The sequence below is a fragment of the Dromaius novaehollandiae genome, chromosome 2 (genome assembly GCF_036370855.1).
Source record: "Dromaius novaehollandiae isolate bDroNov1 chromosome 2, bDroNov1.hap1, whole genome shotgun sequence".
NCBI lineage: Eukaryota > Metazoa > Chordata > Aves > Casuariiformes > Dromaiidae > Dromaius > Dromaius novaehollandiae.
In genome coordinates this window covers 140,554,563-140,578,880 of record NC_088099.1, presented here as the reverse complement: position 1 = coordinate 140,578,880, position 24,318 = coordinate 140,554,563, and the positions used below count along the sequence as shown (strand labels likewise).

Below are 24,318 nucleotides of genomic sequence, written 5' to 3'. Positions count from 1 at the left end.
CTGGTGACTACAGCATACAGAAAGTGGAAGCAATTCAATTCAAGAGGAAAAAAGTTACTGAAAAAAAAAAAATGAGGAACAGATAGTAGGTTAGCAAAAAAATGGAGGGAGTGAACCAGACTCTTGCATCCTCTGTGACACCTTGTTCAGAATCTGCACATAGGTCTATTTTTCAAGTCTAAGCAGCCTTGCATCACTTAAGAGCTTTATAAAGTATTGGTAAAAAGCATGCATCTCCATCTCCCTCTACTGTCTATTCCACAGAAGACAGCTAACTTTTATCAGCCCAAAACACTCAAACTGTCTTGAGTTTCTAACTCAGCTGATAACAGAGAGAATAAATAAAGACTTACAAGACAAATTATTTGACTATTCCATTACAGGTCTGGGTCTGGAAGCTAATACTGCAAATGTTAAGTTAGAAGTACTGATTTTTTTTCCTGTTTCACTGCTTGTGTGACCTTAATGCAAGAGTAAGATAATTCAATGATAGTAGACAAATCTTAATAGATGAACTACATTTTTTCCACATAGCCTCATTTACTCCCATTTTTGAGGATTCTTTTAATTCTTTACTTCATTTACTCCACATATTTAACTGATGCAAAGTCTCAGATCACTTAATTTGTTATACCTCACTTCCATCTCAGAAGAGTTTGTTTAGTCTCCTCATGGTACAGAATGCCCATAAAAAAGCAGTATGTGAGCATATTTTATTTCTCAGTCTTCAGCAGTACTGAGATTACAGGCTCTTAAAGTCTAAGTCAAACCTGAGTTTTGGCTACTTTGAGGACACAGGACTTTAGCATTTAATAAAACAACTAGTACTACTTTTAAAATATCATATTTCAGTTTATTCAAAAGATGCAGCTTTGTTTCCACATAAGGCCTAGGATGCTTTACAACATCCTGGAAATTCATTAGCTACACTGATGAAAGTGAATATGATCAATGTACATTGTACCAACTGTATGATGTGAAATTGAGGTTATAGAGGGTGAATGCTAAGGTGGTAACATGCATTTCTCAAAACAATTTGAGGGTTCATCTTGGCACTGGTGGCAGGATTAATTTCATTTAGCTTTACACAACTGAATCAGATGCAGACATCTAGAACTCCAATATAGTCAAGACGAAGCACAGATCTCTAGCATGTCTGAAGTTCAGCGATATGTTCACTTTAGGATGCAGGTGTGATTCATCCAACTTGAGTGGGTAGTTAAGGTAATACAGTATAGTATTGTTCACCATAGCTTGAGCCCACATATGCACAGAGTAAGTAAATTTCTGTGCTTAAGTATAAAGAAACACACACATCACTCTTCAGAGACAAGAGCTTAGATTTTCTTATGTTTCACTGCCAATGAATAGCAGCCAGTTTACCTCAAACAATACGTCCCTTTCAGTCTAAGATCTTTCATAGGACAAAAACTAAACAGAAAGACTTCTTAATGATGGGAAATATTTAAAGGCTTATGAACCAAAGCCAAGTGTACAAATTCAGTTCAAAGAAATCCACTACTTACGTTACAGCATAAAACGATATTTTACAGCCAAGTCACATTTGTTCTTAATATTGTGTGCTTGCTGAAGTGCATGAGTAATTCTTATTGCAAACCTGTCTGAGTGCTCAAGGAAAGCTATATGAAGCTTGCAGTATTGGCAAAAAACAAATAAGAAGCTGGCACTGAAACAAGAAGGAACAGGGTTGTATTGTTCAGCAAAAGACTGAACAGGTACAAGACTTGGCTTTTATTTTGCCTGTTAGTCTTCATATACAGAAACTGCATCCAGCATACATGTTTACACAAACTTTTGTAACAATAACAGCTATAAAAGCTGTACATGTACCAGGAGACCAGTTTGTTACAGATGCTATTTTCTTTGCGTAATTGAACAGATTATAAAATTTAGAAATGAAGTAACACATTATTAGTTGATCTCTTCCAACAAGAGCTTTCAGTGTCTTGTTTACTGCCCCAGCAATTCTGCTCTTCTGGTTTCTAACTTTTTAGAAGAACACTTACTTATAAATTGTATATAATAGTAAAGTTATTTTGATTTTGTAACGCTTCAAAGAAAAATCAAATTCTACTAATTTACTAATACCAATAACCCATGCTAACTTTGACTTAATACCACTAATGAGCTTTTCTTCATCTAGTTCCAGTCTGAAATACCAGAGAACGGTTTATTTCAACAACTGTGAGGTTATACATTACCTGTATATTGCCTTTCTCCTCTTTAATCTAAGCCTATTTCTACACAGATGACTAATCAAATACCACAAAAATGTGAAGTAAGCAAATTGAGTCGTTTAACAATAACTCAAATCTTATGTTAGATTCTACAAAAGCACCCAGATTTATTCCATTTATTTGTATTTACAATTAAGAACAAGTCAAGTCCATTTTAGGAAAAAAGCAATTATAAAGAAAGATTTTGTACTAAATTACCTGCTTCTGAGGAAAGGAAAAAGCCTCCTTCCCAACAGTGTTAAGAGCAACATGATGCTGGCCCTCCAAAATAAGCTGCTTATTGTCTTCCACAACATATGCCTACAGAATATAAGAAGCAAAAACATTAGCAGACCAAAAACTATCATAAACTTCATAATATAGAATTGCTGATTTCCCACTAAATTAAGTGGAAGAGCTCGTACTGTTCAAAATCTAAATGCTAGCATGACCTACGTATTTTATGCATATGATTTTAACTTTGCAAGCACAGACAACTGCTGAAGTTGAGACTGCTCATTTCCACTATTTAATATTTGTGTTCTGGTAAGTGGCTGTATTCTGGTAAATCCTCTTCAAAGCACACTGAGTCACTCTTAGAATTCTATGATAAAAGCAAGTATTAATGAACCTCACACTCTAAGAGTTCAGAAGAGCTCAGAGAGAACTCATTTGCAGGAATGCACACATCTAGAAAAATGTAATACCATTTAAGCATACTTATTATAGTAACAGCAATGAAAATTGTCTTGGCTTTTTGATAGCAAATTTTGTTCGCATGATTTCAGACAAAAGTACATCTGTTTAAGTTCTGTATGAGTATGCTTGAAAGTTCAGGATGCCATGCCACACCATGATTTCTACTACTGCTATTTCATAACCGAGTTACTACAAAAACAGTGCAAAAAGGCTACCACCATACATACCTTCCACAATACAACAATGTTCAAATCCACTTCACTACACCTTTGTATTAATCTGACTGCCTCATCAAATGATTGTTTCACAGCCCTTTGAGATGTGTGAGTATGAGACTGCACATGCGTTCTTTTAAATTCAGAGGATAAGCTTTGGAAAAAAAAGTCTGCACAAGGACTGGCTGAACTTATTATCTGCAAGAGAAAAAGAAAGTGCTTTCAGAACAGGTTGAAAGTTGATACAAGCTACTCTTTAACAGAACTCACTGTAGTATTTTAGTTCCATTCTCAAGCAATCCTTTACAGACCTACAGGATGCAGCACATTTTAGCTTTTACACTTTTCTTTGTAACATAGGTTAGCCCTATATAATGAGTCCTGAAAGATAATATAGAACAGAATCATAAAATACTGGCCTTAATTATGACTAACCACCTTTCATTAAGAGCTATGACTGTTACCAAACAGCCTGCCCTGATATACCAAGCATAGCTTGGAAGATAGACTCCAGCTTTCTAGCAACTCACATGCAAATCATTATTGCTTTATTAATAATGCCCTCAGGTTAGTTAACTAGGAGTATTCAACAATGTTTGGAATGTATATTTTGCTACTAATAGGAGAGATCAGAGTATAGCATATTCCACATAAGTGGCACAACCAGAAATGCTGTGCTGTTTGTCAAGCTTTAGTCACTTGTGCTTACATTTTCCAATACCAAACACTTGCTGAAAAAAGCATTTCCTAACAGCTCCCCTTTGGAAAGCAGTAAGCAAACAGCTCTGCAACAGCATATTCTGGCAATTGTTCTACCAGGAGAACCCTCCCATCAGGTGAAAGAGCCTGCCTTTTGAGCAACTGTCTGGAAGGTAATTTTCTCTTCTTCCCCCCATTGGGGAATATTTTCCTAAGAAAGCTGAAGTCCCTGAAGCTCATCCAACTTTAAAATGCACTGATTATCTGCCTCAGATTTTTAGTTCTAAACTCAACTTATATAACTACAAAGTAGAATGGCAGTGGCTTTTACATTTACCATCTCTGTAGCTGGCTTTTACACTCAGCATAAAACAATTCAGTACTGACATGTAGCTACCTAAATCCACTATACTAGTGTAGACTTCTGTCCTGATTTGAATGGCCTGTTTTCTCAAGTTTTGGAGAAACTTTCTCTGTACCAAGATCATTTGCTAAAAGGATTCTTCTTCAGACAATGCTTGTGGACTTAAATAGATTAAAGAGGCATGGTACTCTGGAATCTCAACCATTTAAGGAATTACAGAAGTGGACTTCCTGAAATGATTGCAACCCAGGTTAGTGGCTTTCAATTCTGGTAGCTATATTCATTGGAGGTTTACAGATTATTTTTAGAATGTGTCAGTAAGAAATAATTTAAAAAAGCAGTAGACTAAGAATCTGACATCTACAGATCTCTACTAAAAAATAACGGAATGGGAAATATTGAGAACTTCTCTGACGAGTCTGAAAGGAAGGAAAAAAATTAGTATCTCAATATACTCCCATGAAAGTAGCTCGGCAGTAGAGCTGGCAACTGAAGTTTCCAGATTATCCACTACTAGCTTGTGATACCTTGTAATGTATTTGTATAAGAGCAGCTGACCTCAAAGAGTTTAAGGTGAAAAATCCAGCTTCCCCAACCATTAAAGCAGTGTTTTGTCTTTAAAAGATAATAAGGCTTTTGCTGGGACACTTTTACATGCAGGCATTTATAACAAGATAAAATATGCAGTTGCACCAGTTCACTTACCTGTTCATTTCCAAAAACAATGTCTGCAAACGTGTAATTTTCTAAGAGATAAAAAGAAAAGGCTTTTCAGCATCATTGAAAAGTCACAACTTCAGCATGCAGTATCTAAATCTTATTTTCTTCAAAAGTTACCACATTAAGAACCTACCTTCTGAGTTTTTGCATCTTACTGCTTTAAAGCATAACTTTGCTCTCTCTCTGCTAGCGAGTTTAGTATCTGAAAGAAAAAAGGTTACAAATGTTTTTTCCTCAACAAGTCAGCCAAGTCAGTATCCAAGTCAGCCTCTGCACTTTGCAAAAAATCAAGCACTCATGAAACTTAAGGATATCTAATTAAGCAGAGCAACTGCAAAAAAGTAAAGATATTTCTTCTGCTGGCCCCATCCATCTAGTTCTAGAGCAGTAAGTGAGCTGTAATACATAAAGAGGGTAAGAAGAAAGAATGAAGGAACAGAAGACAAAATTCACCCTTCAGCATTAATGCAAGAGGAGGTCAGCATATTTAGACTCATGGTCAAGTATGTAAAAGGTCAGTGATGTATGGATAACATTGTTTTAGTGCACTTGTTAAATACTGTAAGACTTCCCCCACACACCCCAAATTTGCGTGGGCTAGTTAGTTAGCCTTTTCAAAAATTAGCAGGTTGTACTAGTTTAAGCAGGACACAGCATTTATCAAATATTCTGTTGGATTAGTTAAATTAACATTGATACAAATAATTGAAGGTAAAGGAATGCTGTCACATTTTTCCTGTAAAGCAAATTATCTGCCAACTCAGACACGGATTTCTCTACATCACCCAAATAACTTACACATAGATTAGTACCACTACTTAGACTAATGAACTCTGAAACCATTTTTCAATGTACTTTCCTCCTGAATCAGTAACAGAAAAAAAACTATAGTATGTTTGAAAGGGACAAATAACTTATAATTGAATCATTCTTAAAGACAAATTCAACTCCTTATAAGATTCTTTTAACTATTCTGTCAGGCAGAAGCTGGACTACCCATACATTTGATGATTTAAAAGAAACAAAGCCACAAACCTTTGTCTTCAGAGATGTTAACAGATTTTTGAAGCTTCCAGTGCTTGCTGCTACTTGAAACTTGTACTATATGAAATTCTTTAACACCGGTCTCACTCTAAGGAAGAGACAAAGATGATGTCAAACAAGACAAATCACAGTTTTCATGTTCTGCATTGCTCAGTAAATGGTTATGGCAAGGTGGCAGGGTTGGAATCTTTAAGACCTCTTTCACATCATCTGTATCTGTTATATAGTATTAAGGAGAGACAAGAGATTAAAGACCCATTGTAACAACAAACAATAATGCCAGCCCCCAGCAACTTTCAGTTCCAGTAAACAAGGCCACAATAAGAGAAGGAAACAAAAGTCCAGTGAAGAAAAAGCAGCAAACTTTTTTTTGTTTTGTTTTTTAAATTTAAAGACCACTAATCAAACCTAGGCTTTTGACTCCAGTGCAGAACACTGTCCACAAGGCCACTTAGTCCTCCAGAATGACTTCAGCAAACTTGCTAGATCATTCAGTAACTTTTTTTTATTTTTTCAAAAAGCAGTTACATACATACATGGTGAAAAGCAGCTTTTCTGTTGCTTTTCTTTTTTGGAAACAGTGAGGCAGTAGCAAAAATTTAATTGCATAGAATGTTATATCAGTTAACTTAGTAAGTACTTTATAATACAATCCTGCCTCCTCAAAGAATGCTTGGGCAATATTCACTTTAGTAGCTGAAGATCATCAGATTTTACATACCTTTAACACTAAATGACCTATCAGGTCAGTGATTCAGCTAACAGGTTAAATGCTTAAGAGCTCTAAGTAGAGCATTAAACTACTCTGCTTTGTTGTTCAAAAAGCTGCAGCAGCTTTACCAAAAAGCAGTCAATTTAAAATATTGTAGTATGAAAAACTGAAATATTTTCATCTGCTGTGCTAAGTGAACATACCACAACAGACATCTATGTTTGGATTATACGCGTGGGAACCTGTTTAAGAGTTTGGCTAGTAAATTTAGACAAGGATGCTTCCTTCAAGTTTGAGTAAAAGTTTTGACTTCAGGTTATCATTAATTCTACCATGCTAGTGTTTTGACTGAAAGAGGCAGGGCGAAGGTGTTTCTTTCAGAACCATCATGAAAGCTGTGAGCATCAAGAACATGTATGAATTTAAAATAAGTCATCCTACAGGAGGCCAAGGAAAAGACTCACGGTACTGTAATACATGAAGAGAATGTTACAGCAAATTTCTGCAGTGAGTTTTGACCAATGACTTACTGTTGGAAAGAAGCACTAACATTAACTGGAATGATTAAATGTGCAAGGTTTACTTAACGTTTCCAGTCGAAGTGGCTTTAAGAAAGGTTTTACTTCAATATTGGCTTTACTGATGACATTTATATATCTGCTGAACTTAAGAACAATATAGTTATTTTTAATATGAACTTACAGTATTGATATTTTCTACATCCACAAACACCAACATATTATCCCCTTTGCCTTCATCTTCAAGTGCATTACTTCTGCAGACAGTAGCTCGAATATGCAGAGACCGGCTAGTACAAATAACTGCAGTGTGCCTTAATACCCTGTGGCTAAGGAGAAGACAAAGAGGGGAGGGGAGCAGGGGAGAGAAGAAAAAGACATTCTTCAGAACCAAGAATGCCATCTAGAATCTCTCATCAAGAAGTTTAACTTTTTCATTTGCCATTGTTATTAAGGACATTAGACAGCTTATTCTTTTCCACCACTGAAAAGATACTTTTCTTTTTAACATACTGTCTTTTTGACAGTATAGCATAGACAACTATGCAGCATGGATAGGTATTTGAAAACGTGCTGTTCAAACATGCAGTGTCTTAGCCTGTTAAAAATACCAAGGGAAAGTTCAGATGTTACCATGAAGAAAAATACATCATGAGCATTTCAGATATGGGACCGCTGGCCTAGAGAAAGCAAACAGGCATTTACTGGCATAGGGATGTAATTAAGTATTTGATGCCAGCACGTATTATGGGAAATACAGTTTTTAAGCAAATAAACTCTAAAAGGTCCACTAGTCATATCTGCTGCATAAATACTTAAAGCATGAAGACAGAATATGGCTGCATTCAAAGAACTCCCCTGAAACGAGGATTTTCAAAGCTGACTTTTATAACTGTCATTATTCTGTCCTCTTCCCATTGGCATCTAGACAAGCTCAACCTTCAGGCCAGCAAGCCTTTTGTAAAAGTCTCTGGAGGAGAAATTAGTGGTACCCACTCTACAGATTCACTCCTACTCTGCACTAGTTGTTAATGCAGACATCGCCAAAGTGTTCTCCAGATGAATGATTCTAGCACATACAGCTCCATGATAAAATGGAGTGACTTCCCTCTGCCAGAAAATTATAAATTATGGGAGAATACGCAAGACTTCCTGAGCTTTGTTAGCCTGGGACAAGGGAGGGACTTAAGGATAAGTAGCATAACAAAAGTCATCTCACTCCCTTTGAAGTAAAGTTCAAGGAAAACACTATTTGCTAGCTTGTGGTGTCAAACTCAACTATCCATTGTCTCAAGAATGGTCCAAAAAGGAGCTATAGAAAGAAGAGCAAGCTGAGAAAGTTGTCCTTCAGCTAGTTAACTGAACTAATACCTCTAGTTTTAACAAGGCCTTCTAGGGTTTTTTCACTGTCCTTCTGCATCCCAATAGCATGCAAGTGACAAACATGGTATTTGTAACCCTTCCAAAAAGAATAATTTTCATAATATAATCACTAGCCACATTTTAACTGATGACAGAAATCTTAAGTTCAAAGTAGGTAAGATTTTGTTTTATAATATGTAGAAGCAACAAATGAAGCCATGAATTTTCTCCCCTGTTGCTCAGAGAAAGGGATGTGCTTCCCAAGAAACTCTGACTATGAACACAGCCTGTCCTAACAGGATTCCATCAACTCCTGAATTACCAAGAAAGAGTGATTTGGCACTTTGATGGAAGCAATATGGTCTATGTAATTTCATTTAGAAGTTAGATCACATAGCAGAAAACAGATTACTGCTTTTAGACTGCACAAACTTAGAATAGCAGATAACAGGCCACTGTTTTACATCACCACAGTAATTCAGAGAAATTCAGTAACACTTATGTTTACAGTGCGTGTAGTTAAACATAACAGATTATTAAGTATGACAAAAATAGCTTTAAAAAACTTACCACATTTTTGAGTGTTTTTTAATACTTTCATAGTAAAACAAAAAGTTAATTTCATGGACACCTTCTTCATCTGGTCCTCGTAACCACATTGGCAGCTGCACTGAAGCCCCAGGAAGAAGAACAGAGTCGGGAAGTGGGACATGTATCACCTCTGGTTGACCTCCTGTGCCAACCCCAAAGTCTACACAGGAAGCTGAAGACAGCAGTGCTGTACGCACAGAGGTAGGATCTGTCACAACAGTCTTGTAAGCACTACAGTTTTCAGAAGCTGAAGGACTTAGTGGCGTTAGAACAGCAGTATTTCCACCAAAAGTAAAAAATTCCGGATGCTTGGACACAACCTTCAGGGCAGTAAGGGGACACTTGCTTACATTCACAAATTCTACATATGCTTTTCTGATTTCTCCACAGAGAAGCCCTGTAGGAAAATTTATAAAGAACACCTGTATTGGAGAGAAGGGGAAAGAGGAGAGAAAACCTGAACATTGACAAGTTATGAACAAGAATGAAAACCACCACCACCAACTTTAAACTATAGGGTGTTATCATTAATCAGATTTAAACAATCCATCCATTACATAATCCTAGCAAGAAAACCAGTGTTTGAACTAAACAACTTTATGGACTGTATTCAAGATGAAGAATGGCAAAAAAATTAAAAAAATCTGCCCATTCCGCTCCTCTCTTGTAATTTGGTTACAAAAGCCCTCACCAACTAAAATTCTAAAGGGAATAGAACAATTACAGCAGGGTATTAGTTTGGAGACTTCAAGTTTCACTTGAAGAAAATACAAGTCTGGCACTGACAGGTCAGAAATTAACTTTAGACATTAACAAAGGTTAGACATTTTGGTTAGAACTACATTTATATCTTCAGATTCCAAAATTTGCTCAAAATTACCAATAGAAAATAGCTATGTACCTCCAACAAAGGCATTTCTTCTGTAATAATAGGATCTAAACGTCGATCAGGTCCATATTTAATAGATGTTTTTTCCTCTTTTGTATTATTAAGTCGAGGCCCTTGGATTTCTAAATCTTGTCGTCCTCGTACAGACAATCCGTTGGAGACAAACTTCCCTGAAACATGTTTTAGGAAGTAGTTTTTTTGGTTTTTTTTTTTTTTTTTTTTAATAACTTCTAAATTTTGCTGAGTATTAATCTCAATTTCCCTCCCCAATTGTAAAAATCATTTTGAATTTTCTATTATTGGGCAATACACAATGCTCACTGATTAAGCATCACTGCAGACAAAACTATTCAGTTCACTGTCATGCAAAATGTTTTGCTATTGCAAGTTCAGACAGTCAAATGTCTTGTTTCGGACTTGCTCTGCCCTTTAACAGTGGGACTACAACTGTATAGAGCCCTAAGAGAATAGAGATGCCAAATTTGGGGTGGCAGGGGGCTGCTGAAAGAGTCAAGATGATCCTGTTCTATTTTCTGATTTAAGTGCCAAGGGCGGGGGGAGGGGGGGGATAGGAGGGGGGAAGGACAACACATGTACACACACCCCAACACATTTTTTTCCTCCATCAAAACATGCTACCACTGCTCAAATTGAAAGCTTACACTATGGATAAGTCTTTAGAACAAAAAGCATCTGTATACAGCTAACCAAGCTTCATTATTTCTTTTAAGCACTTTCGAATACCTGTTTTAATCCCGTTTCCTCCAACAACTAAGTTTTCCCTATGGGAAAGCGTTTCAGGTGAACAACTCAACAAAAGCAGTGACATGCAAGTAATAACCATTTATATTTTAATATAAAGGAAAGATAGCCAAAATAAAGTGAAATGCTTAAAGACAGAAGTCCCATCAACCAAATTTAAATTTGGGAACCTATACCAAAGAACTTCAGAGCAATACTAGTAAAAAAGTTGGGGGGGGGGGGGTAAAGGTTAAACTAAGAGCCAGAAGTGGCAGCAAAGGAGTCAAAAGGTGTTACAGATGCAACATGGCATACATGGAATACTTAACTTGATTTTTAATGGTTTCAGAATTTCTAAATTTAAAAGGAATTAAGTTCCAACAAAGATAACTAGCTACTTCCCCTTCTACTCCAGCTTCCCCTTCTCATGGGATTTCTACAGATGCCAGTTTTATGAATTTCTTTTGTTTCCATCTCAACCTGAAGGAAACCCTCATAACGCGATCATCAAATTAAACAGAATTTAGTTCTAACCCTGAAGAATCACTGTCTCCTCCTTCCACAGGCACACAGTTTAAGGGAATAATATACTTACCTGTCTGTAATCCAACAGAAGGATCTATTCCATCTAATGCCACAGCACCTTGAATAGTGCCAAGATTATAAACGACTCCCAGAATATGTAGCTCCCCTGTTTGATGGGGAAAGAGCTTTAGTCTTGCCTGTGGAGATATGTTAGATTTTTGTTGTTGCTGCTAAAGAAAAAGTATTATTACATTCAAATGTCCAATTACTAAAGATACCCACACCTATATTTATCTTAAGAGTCACGTCTGATGCAATTGCATATAGCAACTACAAGTCACTAGGTTTGAAATTTCTATATACACAGAATTTACTAGACCAGTCCAGCTGAAAAGTATTCATTACATTATGAAAGAAGTCCTAAACTGTGACAACACCAAACTTTAATAAAGGCAGAATGTATTACTGATGCATGAAGTACTGGAAGTTTAACTTTGGTTAGGTCTGAAATAAGACTGAAGCTGCAAAGGTTAACACTGAAAAAAGTATACTACTTACCACTTTTGTCTCCTCACTATTAATTAGAAACTCTGCTATTGCTTCAGTCCCTATCATATCATCATCACCACATGTACCCTGAAGAGAGAGAGAGAGAGAAGAGAAAAAGAAGCTTTTCAGATATTTCTGGAAACAGACACAAACTGCTATAAATATTAGTGCTTGCAGCTTTGGTAACATGTTTAAGAAAAAAACATGAATTCCAAACTGCAAACAATTAGGACCAGCAGAAGTTGTATGTCCATACTCTGAGGCTTTCTGAATTAGAGAAGCAGTTAGACAGAGCTCAGTCAAGACCTACTTCAGAGAGAAATTTAAGATGCATCAGTATAAATTGGAGCCATTCCCAATCAATTTCACTAATACTCACAGAAATATCATTAAGGCAGTATTTCAGGCTGTAACAGAAGGGAATGTGTATGGCAGCCACTGAGACAGATTTATATGAAACTCTGGCAAGTATTTAAAGCACCTTTAGAAACCAAGATGTTAAAAAAAAAAAAAAAAAAAAAAAAAAAAAAAAAAAACAACCACAACTTTCACCAGGAAACCAAGTTATCAAGGAATTTACTGTAATATTCAGAATATATTAAAACTTAGTTACTGTTCTCACTTTCATATTTCTAAGAGGGAAGCATTGGTCCTACTAGTTAAAGTAACAAATTACATATAATAATTAGGTCATCTAAAGTATTAAAAAATTAACTTTTATTAAAACACATTTTCATTTTTCTCCTAATCAAGATACCAAGAGGTTCCCATGCCACACCAGCACTCCTGTTTTTCAGAGCACACACTTCAAAGTATAATGTGGCTAGGATTAAAAAAATAGATATTTGATACAGTGCAAGTCATTTCAGTCAGTCAAGGTTAACGTGATGCAAAATAGCATGTACTAAACATACAATAAGCATACAATAAAATGTATTTATACATAATAAATCACAAAAAAGCATTTTGCCTAGCCTCAAGCACCTTTACATTACTTATTACAGTAAATTTCTTAACAGATATTTTGTGCCCTATGGATCTGGAGAAATCTAAATGATTCATGAAGATATTCAGTAGCTTTTTTTTTTTTTTTAATTTACACTTAAACCAGACATTTTCTTGCTCTAATATTTTGAGATGTTGAGATGTACTCCACAACTGTAGTTGTTTGGTTTAGGCTGAAAAAGGTAAAGCTTTCCTTACCAGCTCTTTTGTTTCTCCATCATGCTTTGCATTGAAGTCTTTAGGTTGAAACTTCCACAGCAATGAAAGGTCAGTCAAAAGAAGTGGAACTTTCAGTGGATTTCGGAAGGACACTTCTACAGTTATTGGTTCTATTAAAAAAAGTGCAAAAAAAAAAAAAAAAAAAAAAACACACAACTGGCTACCTCCACCAAAATCTGAAGCTTCACTTTTAACTCAAGAGGCCAACTGCACAAAGTGCAAGTTTAATCCTACGATAGTACAGGAAACCTTTTACAAAGTTCTGAAATAGGCAAGTCTCAACTTTACCTTCTATTACAGCAAGTGGAAATCTGGAGTTATCTGAATAGCTATTTAAACAGAACTGCGTTGGTTGAAAGTTTGAAGGCATCATTCCTTTGTTAATCACAGAGACAACCTGCTCCTCAAGTTCCTTCCATTGTTGGGAGGATTCTGAGTCATATTCCTGATCCAGACTTACATGCGTAGCTGCCTGCTTTTCACCTAGTACAAATTTAAGGCAACGTTACAAGATGACAGCAGTGACATGCAACAGTTATAACAAAGTGAGTGCTTAAATATTCTTGAAACATGGCAAGTGCTCAGTCACTGCCTTTAATGTTACAATTAATTTAACAGAGAACTGCTAGACATTTTGAAATAGACACATGGAAGACAATCCTGAAGATGATTTGAATATACTTCTGCTTGCAAACTGTGGAATTCCGTGATTTTAGCATGCAACATGGTATACTCAAATTACAGTTTATTTTTAGTTTATGACAGAGTACAGCCCCAGTATGCATATGAATTTCTACTCAGCACACTCTACATTCACAAATCTAAGTTTCAAACATATCATCCAAGAAGAAATTAGATGTAAAGCTAATTTCATCACTAGTGCTTGTATCAAGAACTTCACACATTAATAAGTCACTTCATGAAGTTTATTATTGACTTGCATTGAAACTCTCAAGCTACAAGGAAAAAAACCCAGGAAGTCAGTGCATCTGTGTATGTAGACTTCATGAAGTCTGAAAACAGCTAACAAGAAGATACTAAACTTAATCTTTTCTCTTTTGAAGTCTGATTTAAGAAGCTATCTTGTCGCATTATTTTTATGTAATGATAAACTTTGAAAAGAGACTAAGGCTTGCATGTTTTTGTTCCACAAATAATGGATTTAAATCTGTTTATGTAAAGTTCTCTAACCTTCTGCTGGTCTTCTATCATGCCCAAAGAAAACTCGGGTCGCTGAACTGTTAATATATGGTAAAGGAAGTTGTGGTAATGGACCATCTGGTGTTAGCTGGGTAACATTCTGGAGTGAATGAGAAAGACGAAAGTGTTATGATCTGAAAATTGGTAATATACAGCATAATATCACAAGCAGCAAGTTATATAGCCCTCAATATTTGAAAGGGCAGCATTTGTAAGACAGCATGAATCATTAACTGCTCAAGATCTGAGAGCTGCTTCTGTCTTGACAGTCTGAAGTATATTATTTTCTTTCAGTAAGAGTTTAAAGTTCAAGAAATCTTTATGAAAAAAGGGCAATGAAGATTTTAAGCCACCACTCCTGCACAGTTTCGCTAGCTTTATTATGATGCAAAGCTTGTCTCTAAGGTCAGGATTTGATAAACTACATTCACTATACCACTACCATTATACCTACTCCCAGCACAGCTGACCTGTAAACCAGTCCCAAGTAAGGTCTACCATAACTTGGCAATTACTGTAGAAATTCTGTTCATGAATTTAAGTCATTAACTAACTGCAAGGCTGCAAGTTGTGGGGAGATATCTGTACTGTATATGATTCAAAATCAAGAATGAACTTGCATATTAACTGAATGATATACTTTATCTATAAAAATCCATATGAATTAATTACTCCACATCCATGTTACAGAGGGTTTTTGGGGTTTTTTTTTTTTTTTTTTTTTTTTTTTTTTTTTTTTTTTTTTTTTTTTTTTTTTTTTTTTGGGGGGGGGGGGGTTAAATACCAGAAAAGGCTAGTTGGATTCAACTTGATTTTCTGCAGCCATATTCACGTGAGCTTCTTGCCACTGAATTAGAAAAAGGCGATCATAAAGTACATGTTGGGATGAGTAACCATACCTATAATAAAGCTCCACCTTAGAGAGGTGTCTGTCATTACCTGTAGTTACCACAGTTTTATAGTCTGCTGCTTCTGACACAGCTATTAAGAGGAAAATAGCTGAACCTAACTGTTACAAAACACTTCAAGGTATCAAAAAAGCCCAACTCATACCAATGCACAAAAAAAAAAAAAAGCAGAATCACAGAATGGTTGAGGTTGGAAGGGACCTCTGAAGATCATCTAGTCCAACCCCCCTGCTCAAACAGGGTCACCTAGAGCACATTGCCCAGGACTGTGTCCAGACAGCTTTTGAATATCTCCAAGGAAGGAGACTCCACAGCCTCTCCGGGCAACCTGCTCCAGTGCTCAGTCACACTCACAATAAAGAAGTTTTTCCTCATGCTCAGACAGAAAGCAATTTAATTCTAAGAGTGTCTTTTTTGACAGACAAGAAGCAGTGAAAAATTATTGCATGTAAGCTTGTTAGCTTAAAAATAAGTCCAGATTTAAAACCTAACAAAATAATTCCAAGAATTAAATTTATGCTGAAAGCATACTCACTTAGGCAACTGAACACTTACTAACTTTACAAGTGGTCCTTCTCCCAAATTCTTGGTACCAACCTTAATCAAGTTAAGCTATTTTTAAGTGAAATCTAGTTTATCACTCAGAGAATGCTGCTGCTAGCAAGTTAATATTAAATGTAGGAGGTATAAGTAAATGTAGACACTCAAAAATCTAGCAGGACACAAGATCCAGAGTTTTGTCAGTGGCACATGAGAGTAATGCATACATCTAGAGTTTATTAAACATCTGTTACCAAAAACCTCAAAGATCATTATCAAATGAAGATAACAAAGCCAATCCTTTTACTCTTAATGAGACAGATCTATCACAGGCTGCAATTCAGCCACTGACCTCAAAATTAAGAATTCATTTTATTGCAATAAAAGCATATTCAAAGAATGACACTAGTGCCCTACATGCTAGATTGTATCAAACTAGCTGTCAGTGGAAATCAACTAGTCCTAATACACACAGACACAACAAATTTGTGTTTGAAACCTAAGGTTAAAAATGAGTAGGTCAACTAGATAAATAAAAAACTGACCCTAGAACAAAGCAGACATGACTGAAATACATTTAATGACTTAACACAAGTGTTACTGACAATAGAATCAGACTACTCAAGGAATAAAAAAGGGGGGCAGGAGGGAAGAAAAAAACATTTACCTTATAAACATACAGATATTCTCTTAAAAAAGCTCCTTGCTGAGCTGGAGGCTGTTTACTGTCATTGATCAAAATATGCCTGAAGGCTGACACAGCATTGTCAAGTTGACGAAGTGTAAAGGACTGGCGACCAATAGTGAAGTTAATATGATCTTCTGCAAGGGACCAACCTTTCCCTTTGTAAACCTGCATGGCTTGACAGTAGCAACGTAAGGCATGTTTTTTCTGCAAAAACAACAAGATTAGTTCTCAAATAATCTCATTAACCACTCAATGCAGTTTTAGTACTAGGAAAACTAAACAGTAAAGAAGTTACTGTATTTTTTTAAAAAAAAAACCTTTCCCCTCTCCCATGTCACCATGCTAAGTGTAATACTTGCAGAATTGTACCTCATAATATTTAGTCCACATTAATCTAAGGGCAGAACAATCGTTTGCTCCTGTAGTACAGTGCATAGTTTCCAGATTAAGTTCTGGTTTTCAAAAACTAGTGCAACAGGCAGCATGTTAACCGAAGAAATGGATGAGAAGTCTACTGTTAAAATTAAGCGTTCCGTGTTGCTTTAGAACCAAGTGCTAGAGTCTGCACAACTCCACTGCCAAGCCTCAGGACACGTTTCACCTCACTTCAGTAACAGAACTTTCAGTGCGACAGCTCCATTCCATGTTCTTTGGTAAGAAACGTGTAGGACAAGATCCACGCCAAGCAAACCAACACACATGGCCCCATAGTACATAGGAGACAATTACCAATCACATCAGCCATTGGGAGATAGATGCCCTGCTCCCAATCAGCTCCTCAGTTTCCTTTCCTGTACATACATCAGGACCTAGGCATTCAATGCCAAATCTAGGTACTGAACATCTGCATAGGCATTCACTGTACAGGGAAGTCTTGGCTTCTTAAAAAAGGGGACAGCATTCCCTTATTTACAGCAGTGATGGGCGCAAAACCAAGAAATGTTCAGACAGCTATGGTGATGATGGAATACAAGCAATAATTCTTTAACATCAGCAGATATTACTGACACTCTTTAAAATACAATATTGCAGTATTACAGCTGAGCAGCCTGGCTGACTTTTTCCCAGTAGCATTTATTTTAATGCTTCTGCAGATGGGAAAAATAATCTACAAATACTTCAAAACAAAGAATCATTTCTTGGAAGCCAGAATCTCTACAAAAGTTAAATATAAACAATGTGAGAGGGATGTTACATGAAGACAGAGCCATGAAGCTCTACAAAGTATATACTTTTCTAGGCAGAGAAACTGGATTAAAAGCACACACTGATCAACAGCTCACTATCAGTAACATATTGTCAGAAAAACTGATAGGAAACCTACTGCAACAAGACAACCAAGTTAAGAGGAAAATAGTCCTAGTAGTATTCACATCTAATTTTAAAAACAGAAGCTGGGAGTAAAACAATACTTTCTTTGGTCTTTATCACAATGATTAAAACTAGATTTAATAAGAGGGAGGCGGAGGGAAGGCAAGGATTTTGTTTCAAATAGGATTTTGATGCCTGGGGTCTCTTGTATTGTTGATTTGCAATACAAATTGATCTTTGCTACAAGTTTGCAGCATATAGGTAAACTGAAATTGACTGTATTCAGGAACAGCCCTGTAACTGAACTCCTGCAGCTAACCTCAAGCAGGGATCAGGCACAATCTATATTTAGCAAGTCTGTTACACATCTGAGACAGAAATAAAGAACACAAGTTATGTACAAAAGACTTTCAGTCTATTTATCTCATAGTTAGAGCTGTCTGCACAGGAATGTGAGTGAAAAAAACAATATGATATCAGTTCAATTGCTAATTGAGTCTAAGCAGCCATAAAGAGATGCTACAGTTTGCCTTGTAGTAACTGTTCACACACCTGTACCTTTACACTGAAAAGCATGTGGTTAAAGCACCAGAAAAAACAGGCTAAGTTTTGCTACTACTTTAATAAGTTACAATTTAACAAATCCCTAGTTCCTGCAATTCACTCTTATTCTCAATACATCTGTAATAACACATCTTTATCTAAATGAAAAACATGGTATTTCACTATTTAAAAAAAGCTGACACCTAGAAGTGAAAATTTATTGCTGAAATCTCAGCATTACTTCATATAGATGTAAGAGACCATATTGATTAATGCAGAAGTCATTTTCACATTCCAGAAGATCAGAGCTCAGTACTTCTAATACAAAGATGTTCAAAGCAGAATATCTCCTTCCAGAAGGATATGTTCACATTTAGCATGCTATTCAGATTAAATATAAAATACTCATATTTCCCATTTGGAAAGATATATTTACCTGTCCTGCTTTACTAAACCTATGACCAGCCAGTATCATATGAAAGGCAAACTTTCTAACCATGGGGCTCTTCATGTTTATAAAGCAATGAGCTGCCTGCTCCAACAGAAGTGCACTGCGAAGATCAGAATCCTATTTAAAAGCAAAAAAGATAATTAGTCTCAAAGCTGAATACAGAAGTAAAGGTTCACCAAATAAACATACTCCTCTATTCACTACTGGCCCCTACAAGATAGATGACACTTGAACATTACCGTTCTGTAAGAGAAACCTATTATTTGCACCTACTTATCCAGCTCTTCATAATACAACCAGGTTTTCCTGTCCTAAAGAATTTCAGTTCCTAAAACCTGTCCTAAAGTATTTCAGTTCCTAAAACCAAACAGTACATTCGGTAACATTTCAATTTCTTTTAAAGAAAATGCACATGTGTAAACAGTTTGTAGACTCCGTTATAAGAATATGCAGTTGTAAAGTCTATATTGAGACAATTCACACAGATAATCCCTGGATAAGTTTGGACCTACTTTGGAAACAAGACAAAATTTATATTTCAAAAAATTTGATCTTTTTGCATTGTTTCTGCTTCTCAGATCAAAATATAACTCAGTAACAGTGGCCTTATTTTTATGCTAAAAAGAAAAAAATCTGTAAAGAAAAGTTGGAAATGCTTTTATATACAAACATTATTTTCTTGTTCTATGTACACACACTTGAATATATTATTTACCTCATTATATATACAGTGATAACTGTTCAATACCAAATTTATTGGTATTTTTTCTGCAAGCTGCAGAGATACTGAAGTAGGTGAATGAAATAGAATAAATGAATGAAAATACTTTCTGCCTCTTCAGTTACTCCAGGTACCATTTCTAACACTTACTATTAACTTTCAAGAGCTCTAACACCTTTTCCCCTCCATCTCCCTGCCAATTTTAAAGCTAGAAACAAAGAACAACAGCTTTAATAGGTTAAGGGTAAAAATAACAATGGAGCTTACTGAACTTAACACACAAGAACAAGGATAATTTCTTAATAATTTAAGATTTCTTCTTAATAATATAATCTCTTTTCTCCGAGTTTATTTTAACTGATAAGAACTGAATCTACCTGGTTTTACTAAAACTGATCTCTGTGTTATCAGCAACATGCAAGTGTCTGGATTATGAGTATACCTGGAAGACCTATACGGTATCCTACGATAATCTTCCTTGCTACTGCCAAAAGACACTACAAGTACATTTATTTTAGTAAAATGACTGTGCACAACCAACAGTGTTTAAATTCTGTTTAAACAATTTATGCTGAAATAAGTTATTCTGTTCATATACACAATTTTCTGAAACAAGTTTAAGTTGAAAGGGCAAAAGTGAAGCTACAGAGATGCTTCGGAGAGCAACCTGTAGAAATAAGCAATTTATTCTGTTTTATTTGTCCCAGGAAAAGTATCAGAAGCATCACATTTGGTGCAGCTGGTCGCAAAGCCAGAACTAACTACCACTTAAGACTTTCCTCCAAATCTGGGTTGTTTTATCAGCTACACAAAAGATGCACACAATCACAGATACTCCCCCCCCTCCCCAAGCAAGACCCTTTCTGGGCTGTTAGCACACAATTCCATGCTCAATTTACACCAATTACTATAATAAGAGTGAAAGCTGGACTAAACACTTACATGGCTAAGATTCTAACGATTCACAGTAGCTGAGCTACAGTGGTGCCTTCATTGCTTAAGCTATAAAGAACCGATTGGGTGGAATGGTATCCAGCACGGCTGTGAAAGCCAAGCTAATATTTTTAGCCATAATTTTAGCTGACAGAGTACGCCACTCAGGTGCTAAGTAGATGTTAAAGGAAATTAAATATGAAGTCAAAAAAGATAAATACACATTTAGCAGGTCTTTAAAGAAGTCAAACAAGTCACTTGACTTGAAAGAAAGAACACGCAAAGTACTAGCTGCTTCACTTGCTATATAAACAAAGTTTACTTCATTTCAAACCTCATACTTGGTCATTTGCTATCTTTGGATGTTTCAATTTAAGAACAGAACTAGACTGTAACCTAGAAGTGCTTGGGTATGTAAACAAATGGGGGGAGGGCAAGTGTGGAAAAAGCTATTAAGTGTTTTACCTCACTGGTTAAACGAATGAGAAGAGCAGCTGCTTCTGAATATTTGCTTTGACTTTTTAAGATTTCAGCACTAAGCAGCACACAACGTTCAGCCAGAACCATGTTCCTAGAACAAAACCATAATATATTAATAAATATTTATCAAAAGAAACCATGGAAAGCTTAACCTCAAATCTGACAAGTTCTTTCTGTATTGCATCAGATTAGTGCTCTATTGTTTATATTCTTTAAAGAATAAAAGTTCTTCCCCCACAAAATAACCATGTGCAGACTGTCACTTTCACCATTATATTTCTCATTATAGTTTAATGGCAGCTTTTTTAAAAGTCAAAGCTAATGAGATCATTTTTGAGGAAATGATATCTTATTTATGAAAGCCTTCAGCATACCAACTAAATGATCTGATAAGCCAGAAATCCAACAACCAGCAACTAGTTTAATAATTACTTTGTCAAGAACAGAGTGCCTCCTCTTCCATGTTATCCCAGATAAATTAACATATCTTACTCTTCTGGAGTTATAACATCATTCTGTGGTCTTGTAAATATCTGACATTATCAGAAAGAAAAGTTAAGCCACTAGGCATTACATCATTCATAGAACCAGTATGAAAACAAACAACATACTTGCAGATATCTCTGTAAGTCTGAATTGCTGTTTCCATGTAGTGAGCAGGGTATGGTCTAGTAGCTCCAGGCTGAAGAAAAGCTGATACTGCTGCCATTTCCTGCAAGCGGGGGAGAGAGGGGGGAGAGGGAAACACATACACCATCAGTACAACTTTTTCCAACAAAATCTAAACCTCAAGGAGCCAAACAGATTTCAGCAGCTGCTAAAAAAAATTATTTACCTAATCAGTTACTGGCATATACAGGGCATCCAACATTTTATAACTGACAAAAGGTTTAATAGAACAGCCTATTTATGGCTCCACTTGTATTTAATGAGAGCACAGCAAGAAAGTTAGACGCACTGATACAAGCACCTGTTTTCAGCTGATGGTACCCCTAACATTGTAAAGTGGTACTGAAATAATGCTCCTGCAAAAGTCCAAGAAGTAGTTTTCTATTGCAGGAATGATCTTTTTGATACAGTAGAAATACCATCTATTTTAAGATGAAGGCTGTTTTCCAGGTTTTGAAGACTGTAATTTCATTTAACCACCTTCTAAAGAAATTTGGCTGTTCTACTCTGCAAGGAAAGAACTAAGATTTCAGAGGACATGTTTACTTACTACAGAAAAACTTGGCTATCCTACTCTGTATCTAAAGCTTAAGAACGGTAGGTTGCATAAATTCTTAAGACCTCTACAAACCATTAAGTTTAAGAAATTAAGAGAACTTCTGAGACTAGCCAAATACAGTACAACTGTCTGTACAGCAAAAATACATTAAGATTTTTATTCAAGATTGGACTATGTACGAGAATGTTTTCCTAGATCTAAAAGCAAGGTTTCAAGCTTGACTGAATTAACCAGACTAAAGATTACAAAATATAGCCTCTAAAAATTGTTAAACTAGGTTTTTACTTTTCCCCAATGTTCCCATTTATCTTATTGAAGATTATTTTAATCACCTACATTTAGGTCTCCACTCTTCAGGGAAATCAATTAATGAATGAGAATGTTACTGGTGATGAACTTGACAATAGACACATACTCAAAGAATATCCCTCAAAAGGATTAATAAAAATGGTACGATACCATATTTTTAGTAGTATATTTACCAAGAACTCAAGACAAGTATTTTGCCAAAGTCTAAAAGATACACCATATTTTCCATGGATCTTTAAACTTGTAGTCTGATAACTTAATACATTTTGCTGGAGGTTGAGTTACAGGAATACTTTCAGTGTTTCACACTAAGAATAAACTCTTCAGTTTTTATTCAGTTTATTTCTTTCATAAAACAGCTTTGAGAACACTCAAATTTGCTTAACATATGCATTAAATTTGGTAAGACCCTTACAAATTTGGAGGTTGAGGGAAAGGGTTGCATTTCCTTACTTTCAGATAGGGAGATTATTATGAAAAGTTCAAAGAATATTTGTTATGTGAAGTACCAACCAGTGCGCCAGCTGCATAAAGCATTGCCTGATCATTTAAAAAGTCTTTCTTCGCTGTATGATAACAGCTATATGCAAGTTCATAGTGTTGCACCAAAAAACACAAGTCTGCCATTTTCCGGATCTGAAGCTCTGGTGCTTCTGGTGGATACCTAGAAATACAAACATTCACATTTAAAGCCATAACCAGAGCAAGGCACAAGGTTATGAATCTTTCTTTAAAAAAAACAAAAAGAAAAAAAACCACACTGTATGAAGTCTTCCCCTCTCACCTTAATTTCTGTTCAGAAGGCAGGAATAAGAACTGCATTGCTTCAATTTTACTCCAAGAACGGTTACTAAGAAAACAGAAGGCTGCTTCCTTTCTGCCACAAAACTTGGTTTCCCCCCACTTTCTAATTAACATGATTCACCGACATTCAAAGAAAGCTTCCCTCTTATCAAGAAATACTAAAACAAGCAAGCAGCTATCAGAAGAACCAAGTAAAACTAACTTACAGCTAAACTAACTTAAATTAGACCTAAACAGTGCTGCATGAGAAGAAAAATAAGTTTCCCTACTCTTTACCTAGCTATACCTTATGCCAAATAACTCAGCAAGTTCCTGTCCTCTGCAAAAGAACCTCACCGACCAAAACAAAAACCTGAAAACAGTGCAATTACCAACACAGAAAAGACTTTGAATACCACTTGTGCGCATTATTTTGAGACTGGCTTACAATAGTTTGGCCATTAAATGTTCTGAAATGCTTCTTAAAATAAGGATAGCAGGACAAAAAAAAGAGAGGTAAAAGGGAATTAAAGTTTCTGAATGCTGCTCCAGAATGTGGATTGTTGATAAAAAGGACACTTATAACCACATAGTCAGCATCTGGATATAAATGCCACTTCTTGTCCAGGATTTCATCACTACCAGCACAAACTACAGATAAGTTAATCAAAGGCCATCAAGTCCTGCACATTGACATTCCAGAGTGGAGAGCATTCAGCGAAGAATATTAAGAGGATATAGGAAAAGGACACTGAACACAAGACAAGTTCTGAAAAGTACAGAGTTAATTTATACATTAATGCTAGATACCAGTAAAACATCATATTATTGGTTGGTGGTATCAGTCTAACTTCCAAAAAGCCTGAATAATCAACCGGAGTAAGTCACATGACTAAACATAAGAACACCTATACATGTGTTTGGTTTAAAAAAGAAAAAACTTAGACTGATTAAAAATGCATCATTCCCCTTAAGGCAGACTATAGCTTTCTTTTATTATTACTCTTTAAAACATGTGTCCTTTTTTACTTAAGCTCCACAGTGCTTAGAGCAGGAGGATGGTGAACAGTTTCTCTTACCTTTCTTCTTTAGTCGCCTTTTTCTTAAGCCTTGCTACTCCTTTATTGCACAGCT

At 35.9% G+C, this 24,318-nt stretch overlaps 1 protein-coding gene across 5 annotated transcripts in view; it reads right to left on the bottom strand.

Moving 5' to 3' along the window:
• Positions 1–24,318, bottom strand: part of TRAPPC8 (trafficking protein particle complex subunit 8) — a 69,643-nt gene that overhangs the window by 11,015 nt on the left and 34,310 nt on the right. For all 5 annotated transcript variants that reach the window (XM_026119582.2, XM_026119577.2, XM_026119578.2 and 2 more), the window contains 18 exons: positions 22,915–23,065; positions 21,476–21,576; positions 20,850–20,955; positions 18,716–18,847; positions 16,405–16,629; positions 14,281–14,389; positions 13,378–13,572; positions 13,069–13,199; positions 11,875–11,952; positions 11,387–11,513; positions 10,063–10,220; positions 9,141–9,583; positions 7,393–7,537; positions 5,970–6,066; positions 5,068–5,136; positions 4,920–4,960; positions 3,164–3,349; positions 2,457–2,558 (listed from right to left, as the gene is read on the bottom strand). In XM_026119582.2, the coding sequence (XP_025975367.2) occupies positions 2,457–2,558; positions 3,164–3,349; positions 4,920–4,960; positions 5,068–5,136; positions 5,970–6,066; positions 7,393–7,537; positions 9,141–9,583; positions 10,063–10,220; positions 11,387–11,513; positions 11,875–11,952; positions 13,069–13,199; positions 13,378–13,572; positions 14,281–14,389; positions 16,405–16,629; positions 18,716–18,847; positions 20,850–20,955; positions 21,476–21,576; positions 22,915–23,065 (2,596 nt within the window). The remainder of the gene's footprint in view (positions 1–2,456; positions 2,559–3,163; positions 3,350–4,919; positions 4,961–5,067; positions 5,137–5,969; positions 6,067–7,392; positions 7,538–9,140; positions 9,584–10,062; positions 10,221–11,386; positions 11,514–11,874; positions 11,953–13,068; positions 13,200–13,377; positions 13,573–14,280; positions 14,390–16,404; positions 16,630–18,715; positions 18,848–20,849; positions 20,956–21,475; positions 21,577–22,914; positions 23,066–24,318) is intronic.